General features: G+C 52.4%; 1 protein-coding gene across 2 annotated transcripts in view; it reads left to right on the top strand.

Annotated features, from left to right (window-relative positions):
- Nucleotides 1-1,052, top strand: part of MMRN2 (multimerin 2) — a 37,383-nt gene extending 36,331 nt beyond the window's left edge. For both annotated transcript variants that reach the window (XM_029061422.1, XM_029061421.1), the window contains exon 7: nucleotides 266-1,052. In XM_029061422.1, the coding sequence (XP_028917255.1) occupies nucleotides 266-651 (386 nt within the window). In that variant the 3' untranslated portion in view covers nucleotides 652-1,052. The remainder of the gene's footprint in view (nucleotides 1-265) is intronic.
- The last annotated feature ends 11,252 nt before the right edge of the window (nucleotides 1,053-12,304 follow it).

Genomic DNA, 12,304 nt, shown 5'->3' with positions numbered 1-12,304 from the left:
GAGGCTGTGAGGCTGCGAGGCTGTGAGACTGTGAGGCTGCGAGGCTGTGAGACTGTTAGGCTGCGAGCCCACGAGGCCCCATACTGTGAGCCCAAGTTTCCTCCGGTGCTCAAAACCAGTGGTTGCCCCAGCAGGCAGCATCATGGCCCCCTCTCTGTCCCCACCCCACAGAATGGAGGAGGGGGAGAGCGGTGGGAGGCCCCGATGCCAGGCCGTCAAATGGGCCCGAAGGACAAGGTCGTGAAGAACCTTCTGTCCGTTTCAGATTCTCCTGTGGCCTTCTACACCGGCTTCTCCGAGGGGACCGACGAGCCCGGGCCCGTGAGGTTCGACGAGACGCACGTCAACTTCGGCCAAGGCTACGTCGCCGAGCACAGCTGCTTCCGGGCACCTCGCCGCGGCCTGTACGTGTTCGCCGTGAGCGCTGCCTTCCGGCCGGGGCCCGGCCTGGGCCACCTGGTTCTGGGGAGGCAGCGCCGGACCCCGGTGGGCGGGGGCCCGGACCAGGCCGCGGGGGGCCCGGCCTTCGCCTTCGCCCTGGCAGAGCTGCAGCGGGGCGAGCGCGTCTGGTTCGAGCTGGCGCGCGGCTCCCTGCTCAAGCGCAGCCCGGCCCCCACCGCCTTCGGAGGTTTCCTGCTGTTTAAGACTTGAAGGAGGCCCGCTGCCCCTCCCCCCGGGGAATCCTTTTGGGGGTGACCAAGGACGTGAAGGTGGTGGAGGGAACTGGCGCACCTGTTCGCGTGTGCCCACGTGGCCACGGGTCGGCCCCCCACCCACCAGCCCACGGCGCCCAGCCGCCCACCGTGCCCGCCCGCCCAAGGTGCCCGTCCGCTGCGGTCCGGCCTTACTCGGTCCTCTACCCAGTCGGGCCGGCGACCAAGGGCGGTGCTTGGATTCCTTCAGCTTTTCCCCAGGATCGGAGGCAGCGGCATTCCCTAGGCCAAAGGGCGCCTTCGGGCCGGGCCGAGGAACGGATGTTGGATGCAGGAGCCGGAAGGCTGGGAAGGATGTCTCCGGTCTGGCTGCTGCCTAAAGCTATTTTTGAAAAACCACTGTTTGGCATCTGCTTCTTTCTCCTTCGCCTCAGCTGCATGGACTACTTGAATGGGTTCTCCCCCTCCCCCCAACTCTGGACAGGGCTGTCCCCCTCCCCCAAGTCCCACTTCTCTCCTCCTTCTCCTTCACCTGAGGAGTTTCTCCTGGAGGGTTGCTGGATGGTATCTTTGGGGTCCTGGGAGTCTCTGGGGGTCTGGGCATCTCTGATGTCTGGTGGGGGGCGGAGGTCTCTGGATGCCTCTCTGATGGTCTCTATCCCTCAGAGGGTACCCCTCTGAACGAGGAGGCTGCTCTGACCAAGAGCTCCTAAGGCTTGGGACTAATGAATGCTAAACTTGAGGAGAAGGAGGAGGAGGAGGAGGAGGAAGAGGAGGAGGGGTGGAAAGAAGTGGGGGAGGAAGAGGAAAAGAAGAGGAAGAGAAGGAAGAGGAGGAGAAGGAAAAGTAGAAGGAAGAGAAGAAGGAGAAGGAGGAGGAGAGGAAAGAGAAGACAGGAAGGAGGGAGAGGAAAGAAGAGGGGGAGGCGGAGGAAGAGCAGCCCTGGCTTTGTAAGTTCCTGGAGCATATTCCAGGGTGAAGAGCTTGAGGTGGAGGGCAGCACACTAGCTTCCTGTGGCTGCCCCCAGCCCCCCAGCCAGAGTTCATCTTCTCATTTTGATTTCCCCATCAGAACAGTTAATTGACAGAGCTACAGGGGAGCCTAGATTGGGTTTGGGACATTCACAGGTAACTGACTCCAAACTTTTGATTAGTAAATCCACATCTCTAAGATGCCACGCAGAGGGTGGCAGATGGGTCTCCCTGCCTGGCTTGTCTGCCCCGGCCCAAGTCTCTTGCCTCTGCCCATGAGGGTTTGAGTATCCCTCCCTGGCACCTGGTGCTAGCCCAGCCCTCATATGCTTCCTGACCCCCAGCCCCTCTTCTCTGTCTTTTGACCCAGAGCAAACAGGAAGGAGTAAGTGAAGAAGTGCAGAAGCGGATGTTGCCCAGAGCAAAGTGTTCTCTGAGCCACCCCCAGGCAAGCAATCAACCTCGCTGATGTCCAATCAGGTCCTGGGGTCAGAGGGAACTGGGAGAGGCCAGGACAGGTGCCGGGGGGGGAGCCAGAGGGACCCCCTGCCCATAGAACCCCAAACTCGAGCCCCAAAGTCTATACCAAAAACCCAAAGGGAAACAGGCAGGATTCTGGGCGAGCCTCCAGGGATTCTGAGAGAGGAGCCCCGGAGCCACACAGGAGGCACTGGCAAGAGAGATCAGGTGCTGGTGGGGTGGGCCAGTGACAGGGCCATTTATTCATTCAATCATATTTATTGAGCGCTTACGGTGTGCAGAGCACTCTACTAAGCATTTGGGAAAGTGCAATACAACAATAGAGACAATCCTTGCCAACAACAAGCTCTCAGTCTAGTTGGGGGAGACAGGTATCAATGCAAGTAAACAGACATCAATATAAATAAAATTACAGATATATACATAAGTGCTGTGGGGGGAGGGTAAAAGAGTAAAGGGAATGAGGGTGACGCAGATGGGAGTGGGAGACGAGGAAAAGTGGAGGCTTAGTCTGTGAAGGTCTCTTGGAGGAGATGTGCCTTCAGTAAGACTTTGGTGGGGGGTGGATAGAGTAATTGGCGGATTTGAGGAGGGTGGGTGTTCCTGGCCACAGGTAGGATGGGAGGAAGGAACACTGAAGGGACTCCAGGGACACAAGACAGGAAGCCCCGTTGTAGATTTCAGTGGTCCAGGTCAGGGTTCTAGGGGTGGATTGTCCCACTGAACTTCCCTTGGGGTTCCCCCTGTGGTTCCAGCATCTGTCCTGGGCTCTACGGTTGTCCTCTGACCCCTGGACACTGACTGGACGGTAGTTTGATAGCTACGGTATAGAGCTCCAAATCAAGTTATAGCACAGTTCAGCAACTCGTATATCAAAATCCTTTCCGAAACTCCAGAGTCCACACTGCCTGCCAGTCCTTCCTCTACCCCAACCCCCTCCCCTCTGGGTTCCCCTTGCCTGGTCCCCTCCCGAACCACCCCCCACCCAGATCCTGAGCCCCCAAGTGGGTGGTCTTGTAGCCACCTGCTCAGCTCTCTCTTAATCCCAGAAGGGAGGGCCCAGCTCTGGCTGTGGGTGGACGAACCGGACGATGACGATGATGATTATCACGACCACGCATCCCCATTCAAAGCGTTAGTTACCGTTTCCAAAACAGGTCTCCCTGCTGAGAATGGAATTCCCTTCCTCCACCAAAATCACCCCCAACCTTCACATGCACAAGCACACGCTCACACATAGAGCAAGGAACACTGCCTTCCCTGTGACACGGCAGGGCTCCTCCCACCCATCATCTCTCTGCAGGAGATTAGAACCCAGGTCCTCTGACTCCCCGGCCCAGGCTCTTTTCAGTTGGCCACACTGCTACTCTGTAGAGTCACCACATTTAACTGCTCATTTTCCAGGGGCTTCTTCCCAACTTCTTTCAAATATGTGCATGCATCCCCTATCCCAGAAAACCCTCCCTTGACCCCACATCTCCTTCCAGTTAGTTCACTGCCTCCTTCCTACCATTCTCGAGTGATTTGTCTACATTTCCTGTCTCCACTTCCTCTCCTTCAACTCCCTCTTCGGGCCACTGCTAGCTGGCTTCTGTCCCCTTCCCTCCACGGAAACAACCCTCTCTAAGGTCACCAATGACCTTCTTGCCAAATCTACTCCATCCTAATCCTCTTTGACCTCTCATCTGCCTTGGACGCGTTAGACCAACCCCTTATTCTGAAAACATATTTAGCTTTGGTTTCACCGACACTATCCTCTCCCGGTTCTCTTCCTATCTCAATCTCTTTTGCAGGGTCCTCCTCTGCCTCCCACCCCCTAAATGTGGGAGTTCCTCAAGTTCAGTTCTGGGTCCCCTTCTATTCTCCATGTACACTCACTCCCTTGGAGAACTCATTTGCTCCCATGGCTTCAACTACCATATCTATGTAGATAATTTCTGTATCGACCTCTCCAGCCCTGTCCTCTCTCCTCTTTGGGTCATGGGCAGGAGAGAGGACAAATGTCCCTCTGCGATCCTCATCATGGCAGCCTGAACTGTCTGCCTTGGGCATGTATCCGCCCTCACTTCTGCCCGTGTCCCATCTCCAGGGCAACCCTCTTCAACACCCCCGCCCGTGGCAGCCTGAACTCTCAGCATGGTGTACACACCTCCCTTATTCTGCAGTTTCACATCTCCTTCTACCTTCAGGAAATCTCTATTTAGCTGTCCCAAATACACCTTAATCTGAACACGTTCAGAACAGAACTCATCTTCACACCCAAATCTTGTCCACCAGCTGACTTTCCCATCACCCTAGTAACTCCACAACTTTCCCTGTCTCACTAGCTCCCACTGCTCCCACTCCCCGATGCATAGTGTAGAAAACACCTGAACATCAGCTCATTCCGGTCCAAGCACAAGTCCATGAGTACCTAATAATAATTATTATTATGGTTGGTATTTGTTAAGTGCTTACTATAGTCCAGGCACTGTATTAAGTGCTAGGGTGGATACAAACAAATCGGGTTCGACACAGTCCCTGTCCCAAATGGGGCTCACGGTCTCAATCTTCATTTTACAGATGAGGTAACTGAGGCACGGAGCAGTGAAATGATTTGCCCAAGGTCACACAGCAAACAAGTGGCAGAGCCATGATTAGAACCCATGACCTTCTGACTCCCAGGCCCGTGCTCTATCCACTATGCCATCCTACAGATCTGGTTTTTTGTCTATTTACCTAATCCCGCCGCTAGACAGTCACGCTGGCACAAATTCTCCATGTCCTTTCACTGGCTGCTTGGGTTGTCAATCAGTTAACTCAGCCAATTAGTGGTTGTCACCACCAGTGTCCACTCCGAGTGGGACACGCCAGGAGTCACCATCTTGGTTTCCTCTCTACCGCGTGGCCAGACTATGGGGTTGAGCGCTGGGCAGAGGCACAGTGCTGGAGTCAGACCCCCACAGGACTCCAGGACACAGGGGGCCCAGAGTCTGGGTCCCCGCTGCTGCGGAACTGACCAGGGGAGCAGGAGGGTCAGGCTGTGTTCGTCCCACCGCTCAACTCCAGAACGTGTGGGGCAGGGGAGAAGGGGACAAAGGGGGTGGGAAACCAGGATTCAGATCTCCAAGGAGAGGGGGAGCTGCACGCCGGCCCTGCAGCAGCCCGAGTCTTTGTGTGGTGCGTACATCTGTCTTCTCTCCTGCCCATGACCCAGACCCAAGGCAGCCCTCTGCCATCCTCATCACGGCATCCAGAACTCTCCACCTTGGACATGCACCCGCCCTCACTTCTGCCCATGTCCCAGCCCCAGGGCAACCCTCTTCCACATCCCCACTCTTGGCAGCCTGAACTCTCGGCACGGCGTACACACCTCCCTCATTCTGGTCCACGTCCCAAACCCGGTGCTGTCCAACGATGCCCCTTGCCCACATCCCATGAATACCGAGACGCCCAACTCTTCTCCCTAGCCACCGTGGGCACACTCCAGGTTGGGATCCTGGGCTCTGCCCACTAGCACAACCAGCATGACTCAGATGGGTAGCCCCACCATCCTCAATACCTGGCAGGGTAGCGGTAACCTTGGTATTGCTGCGTGGCTCAGTGGAAAGAGCCCAGGCTTGGGAGCCAGAGGTCATGGGTTTGAATCCCAACTCTGCCACTTGGCAGCTGTATATCTTTGGGCAAGTCACTTAACTTCTCTGTGCCTCAGTTCCCTCATCTGTAAAATGGGGATTAAGACCGTGAGCCTCATGTGGGACGACCTGATTACCCTGTACGGACCCCAGCGCTTAGAACAGTGCTCTGCACATAGTAAGCGCTTAACAAATACTAACATAATTATTGTCCTCGGCTCATCTCTCTCCTTCAACCCACACATTCGGTCTGGCACAAAATCCTGTCAGTTTTACCTTCAAAACATCTCTAGAATCCACCTTTTCCTCTCCATCTAAACTGCTACCTCAGTGATCCATCGTGGATCATTTCCCTTGATTACTTCGTCAGCCTCCCCACTTATATCTCCTGCATTATAAATTACTTATTTTTGTTAACATCTGTCCCTCCCTCTAATCTGTAAGCTCGCTGTGGGCAGAAAACACGTACGCTAACGTACTGTACTCACCCAACTGCTTAGTACAGTGATCTGCACATAGTGAGTGCCCGATATATACCACTGATCGATGGATTGATTGATAGGGGCGATAGCAGACAGGAGGCAGTCATGAGGCCAGAGGCTCTTGGAAGTTCAAGGTTTGACCTACAGGAAACAGGATTGTCTGGGAAGGGGGGGGAGGAGGAGGAGGAAGAGGAGGAGGAGGAAGGAAGGAGGCAAGAGTCCATCCCAGTTCCAGGACCACCAGGTGGCAGGCGAAAGACACAAGCAGCCAATCTCAAGAAGAAGCGGAGAATCAAGTTCCCTAGATACACGTGGAGCCCCCGGCCCAAATGGCGGGAAGGGCCAAGGCCCAGCCAGACCCAAGGTAGTAGGGAGACCAAGCAGAGCCCGAGAGGACTGAGGTTTCGACAGGGTAGCCGGTCCCACAGAACCCCGGAGGCTGTCCCGACTTGGACAGAAACCCGGAGGACCGGACGGGCGTTAGCCCGGGAGCTAGGTGCCCCTCACGGCTGGGCCGACGGGATCGTTGGGCGTCCCGGGGGGAGCCCGCTTTGGCCCCCGGCAGCTGGTCTCCGCTTAAAATAATGATAACTTTGGTGTTTGTTGAGTGCTTACTGTGTGCCAGGAACTGTTCTAAACGCTGGGATAGCTACAAGGTAATCAGGTTGTCCCACATGGGGCTCACAGTGTCAATCCCCATTTTACAGATGAGGTAACTGAGACACAGAGAAGTGAAATGACTTGCTCAAGGTCCCTCAGCAGACAAGTGGAGGAGCCGGGATTAGAACCCACGTCCTCTGACTCCCAAGCCCGTGCTCTTGCCACTAAGCCATGCTGCTTCTGTAGGGTGGGGAGTGGTGCTGGCTTAGCAGGGGTGTAAGGTTAGTACAGTGCTCTGTACATAGTAAGCGCTCAATAAATACCACTGAGGAGGAGGAGGATGATGATGGTGTGAGGCAGACAGATCCACCAACAATGAGGTTCCCCTTTTTGGAAGCCTGAGGTATTTATTGAGTACTTACTATATTCCAGACATCGTATTAAGTGCTGGGATAGAGACAAGCAAATCGGGTTGGACACAGTGCCTATCCCACTTGGGGCTCACAGTCTTAATCCCCATTTTATAGATGAAGTAACTGAGACCCAGAGAAGTGAAGTGACTTGCCCCAGGTTATCCAGAAATCAAGTAGCAGAGCCAGGATTAGAACCCAGGTCCTCCCGACTCCCAGGCCTGAGCTCTATCCACTAGACCATGCAGCTGTCTTGCCCTTCCATCTGATCTTCCTCTTTCCAACTGGCCCTCCAAGATAAGGGGAGTGGACCTGCCTGTCCACCACCCTCCTGCCTCCCTGCGACTTCAACACACACAAAATCATATATGCTCACACACGCACACACTCTCCTTCACTTTCTCTCTCTCACACACACACACACACTCTCTCTCAAATACACACACACACTCTTTCTCTTTCTCTCATACACACACTCTCTCCTTCACTTTCCTCACACACACAACTCTCTCTTTCCCTCTCTCTGTCTCAAACACTCACCCATGTATACTCTCTCTCTTCCACACACATACACACAGCCCATCTCCCCTTCAGTGCACCAGGACCGCTTCTGGCTCCATCTCTGGACAGGGGGTGAGGTTAAGAATCAAGCTGGTCAGCTGGTCAGTAGGTGCCTTCCCTGCAGGGGTCCAGAAGGCCTGTCCCCCCCCCAGAAGCGCCCTCTCTCCCTTTTAATAATAATAATAATAATAATGGTGGTGTTTGTTAAGCGCTTACTACGTGCAAATCACTGTTCTTAGCACTGGGGGGCTACAAGGTGATCAGGTTGTCCCACGTGGGGCTCACAGTTTTAATCCCCATTTTACAGATGAGGTGGAAAGAGCACGGGCTTTGGAGTCAGGGCTCATGAGTTCGAATCCCAGCTCTGCCACTTGTCAGCTGTGTGACTGTGGGCAAGTCACTTAACTTCTCTGTGCCTCAGTTCCCTCATCTGTAAAATGGGGATGAAGACTGTGAGCCCCACGTGGGACAACCTGATTCCCCTGTGTCTACCCCAGGGCTTAGAACAGTGCTCTGCACATAGTAAGCGCTTAACAAATACCAACATTATTATTATTGTTATTCTTAGACTTCATGCTCAGTTGCCTGAGCAATAATAATAATTTTAATATTTGTTAAGCACTTACTATGTGCCAAGCACTGTTCTAAGCTCTGGGTCAATACAAGGAAATCAGGTTGTCCCAGATGAGGCTCCCAGTCTTAATCCCCATTTTCCAGATGAGGTAACTGAGGCACAGAGAAGTTGAGAGACTTGCTCACAGTCACACAGCAGACAAGTGGCAGAACCCACATCCTCTGACTCCCAAGCCCGTGCTCTTTCCACTGAGCCACGCTGTTTCTCAATGGGAGAGCACATAATAATGTTGGTATTTGTTAAGCGCTTACTATGTGCAGAGCACTGTTCTAAGCGCTGGGGTAAACACAGGGGAACCAGGTTGTCCCACGTGGGGCTCACAGTCTTAATCCCCATTTTACAGATGAGGGAACTGAGGCACAGAGAAGTTAAGTGACTTGCCCACAGTCACACAGCTGACAAGTGGCAGAGCTGGGATTCGAACTCATGAGCCCTGACTCCAAAGCCCGTGCTCTTTCCACTGCGCCACGCTGCTTCTCTGTTGATGGAACTCGGGGCTCGGGTCCGCCCAGGCCGGTCTCCGCCAGGCACAGCTGGACTCGCCAGGCCGCGGCTAGCCCCGGTGCTCAGCGGACATCTGAAGAAAGGCTCCCGGAGGAGAGAACGGGCGGCTTAGAGAGGGTTCCGCCGAGCCCCAGGTGGAAGCAAAGAAGGGATTGTTAGAGGAGGGATCCCCTATGGGGGAGCAGGGCCTCGTCTCCAGGTTGAAGGCACTTACTGAGCACTTACTGCATCCAGAACACTGTACTAAGCACTTGGGAGAGTACAGTACAACAGAGTTGGTATTATTATTATTATTTTTTAATGGTATTTGTTAAGTTCTTACTAGGTGTCAAGCACCGTTCTAAGTGCTGGGGTAGAGACTAGCTAATGGCACCGAACAGAAGTCCACGTCCCACATGGGGCTCACGGGCTTCATCTCCATTTTACAAACAGGGGAAGCAGCGTGGCTCAGTGGAAAGAGCCTGGGCCTGGGAGTCAGAGGTCGTGGGTTCGACTCCCGGATCTGCCACTTGTCAGCTGTGTGATGTGGGGAAGTCACTTCACTTTTCTGTGCCTCAGTTACCTCATCTGTAAAATGGGGATTAACTGTGAGGCTCACCTGGGACAACCTGATTACCCTGTATCTACCCCAGCGCTTAGAACAGTGTTCTGCACATAGTAAGCGCTTAACAAATACCAACATTATTAAATGAGGTAACTGAGGCATGGATAAATGGAGTGACTGCTCCACTAGCTCCCACTCGGGGCCTTCTCAGACCTCTCCACCGGCCTCGTCTCCGGCTCAATCCCAACCTCACCCGCTCCTTCCTGGCTCAGCCCTCTCACGACCCTCCAACGCGGCCTCCCTCTCTCACCTCTGAATCTTCTCTCAAATTACATCTTCCTCCTGGTCAGAGACCAGGCTATACATCGTCTAACTTGCCCCCTGCTCTCGGAGCCCAAGTCCCATCCTCACCCATACCAATCAGCCACCAACCGAGAAGCGGCATAGCCTGAGCACGGGCCTGGGAGTCGGAGGTTCTAGTCCCGGCTCCACCAACTGTCCGCTGTGAGACCCTGGGCAAGTCACTTTGCTTCTCTGGGCCTCAGTTTCCTCATCTGTAAAATGAGGGTTAAGACTGTGAGTCCTACGTGGGACAGGGACTATGTTCAACCTGATTATCTTGTATCTATCTCAGCGCTTAGTACAGTGCCTGGCACATAGTAAGCACTTTACAAATGTAACAATTATTAACTACCCGAAGGCAGCCTCTCCCGCTCCTTCCCTTTACTCTTCCCTCCACCTCAATGTCAGTCAATCAGTCAGTCAGTCGTATTTACTGAGCGGTTACTGTGTGCAGAGTGCTGTGCTAAACACTTGGGAGAGTACAGAATAACAATATAATAGACACATTCCCTGCCCACAGCAAGCTTACAATCTAGAGGGGGAGATAGACGTTAATATAAATTTAACTGTCCTATTCTGCCTGGTCCCAGAAATCATTAATTGAACATCACCATGTTTGTCAAAAATGGCAACCGCCCCTTCCCAGCCCCCTAGCCCTCCACTGATAGGCATCCAGTACAGTGTTCTATACAAGGTAGGTGCTCAGTACTATGAATAATAATAATAGCAACAGTAATAATATTTGCTAAGCTCCCACATTGGACTCACAGACTAAGTAGGAGGGAGAACAGGATTGAATTCTCATTTTGCAGATGAAGCACAGAGAAGTTTAGTGACCTGCCCCAGCTCACATAGCAGCGTTGCTCAGTGGAAAGAGCCCGGGCTTGGGAGTCAGAGTTCATGCGTTCGAATCCCAGCTCCACCACTTGTCAGCTATGTGACTGTGGGCAAGTCACTTCACTTCTCTGTGCCTCAGTTACCTCATCTGTAAAATGGGAATTAAGACTGTGAGCCTCATGTGGGACAACCTGATTGACCTGTATCTACCCCAGTGCCTAGAACAGTGCTCTGCACATAGTAAGCGCTTAACAAATACCAACATTATTATTACTATTTTAGCAGTAAACTGCGGAGCTGGGATTAGAACCCAGGTCCTCTGACTCCCCGGCCTGGACTCTTTCCACTAGGCTACGCTGCTTCTCTAATGTTATTTTCCTAGTGAATTGTGAATTTACCTCACTTACTGAAAATCCCGCATTTCTCTGAAAATAATTACTTTAAAACAGAATGATGGGGTGATCGCTTAGTGATCTGCCAGAATAAGAAAGCTCACTAAATAGTCTGCTGAATGTGGGTTTTCTGATATTGTCAAATCCTGTGCCAAACATTTAGGAAACAATTTTTGTACTGACTTTAGGACCGTTGACTTAACTAAACTGAAATTTTTAAGTTGAAACAAAGGTTTGAACGTCGGATTATTGTCCTTATTACAAAGGACAGGTCCCAACAGGATATCATTGCATGTTACATTCTGAAGGTCTTTGCACCTTCAAAGCACTTTACTAATATTAACGAGTAAGTAATCCTATTTGCAGTACTCCAGTGAGATAGGTAATTAAGTATTATTATCCCAACTTAACTGAAGGGGAAAACGAAGCAGAGAAATTAATTAACTTGCCTAAGGCCACAGAGGGAAACAATGTCAAAAGGAAAGTCGGAATTCTGGGTTTCTGGTGTCCAGGTTTGAGTTCACCTCACTAGATGGGTCCGCTCTTATTTTCAGTATCTAAAAACAGTTTCTAACTGTTTACTCTGAATTCTTAAAAAAAATTGAGGGCCAATTTCTGAGTGCTTGGTTTACCAGATTTTCTTCTTCCCATATTTTCAGCTTGAGGTACCATGTCTTTTTTTTAATCCAGACCACAGCCAACCCATTTTTGCATTCATCTGAAGCCAGTGAGAAGAAGGAAAGAGCCAGAGTCTGGGAGCCAGAGGACCTGGTTCCCCCACTTTCATGCAATCGTATTTATTGAGCGCTTACTGTGTGCAGAGCAACTGTACTAAGCACTTGGAAAGTACAATTCAGCAACAAAGAGAGACAATCCCTGCCCACAACGGGCTCCATTTGCCTGCTGTATGACCTTGGGCAAGTCGTTTAACTTCTGTGGGCCTCAGTCACCTCATCTGTACAATGGGGATTAAGAACGGAAGCCCCAGGTGTGACATGGACTGTGTCCAACCTGATTGTCTGCCATCAGTGTGGCCTAGTGGATAGAGCCCGGGCCTGGGAGGCAGAAGGACCCGGGTTCTAATTCTGGCTCTACAACTTGTCTGCTGTTGGATCTTAGGCAAGTCACTTCACTTCTCTGTGCCTCAGTTACCTCATCTGTAAAATGGGGATTAAGAGTGGGATCCCCTTATGGGACACGGACTGTGTCTGACCCAATTAGCTTGTTTCTACCCCAGCACTTAGTACGGTGCCTGGCACATAGTAAAGACTTGAAAAAT

Source organism: Ornithorhynchus anatinus, chromosome 3 (assembly GCF_004115215.2).
Source record: "Ornithorhynchus anatinus isolate Pmale09 chromosome 3, mOrnAna1.pri.v4, whole genome shotgun sequence".
Lineage (NCBI taxonomy): Eukaryota > Metazoa > Chordata > Mammalia > Monotremata > Ornithorhynchidae > Ornithorhynchus > Ornithorhynchus anatinus.
The sequence above is the reverse complement of the archived record's forward strand: the minus strand, read 5'-3'. Positions and strand labels throughout refer to the sequence as shown.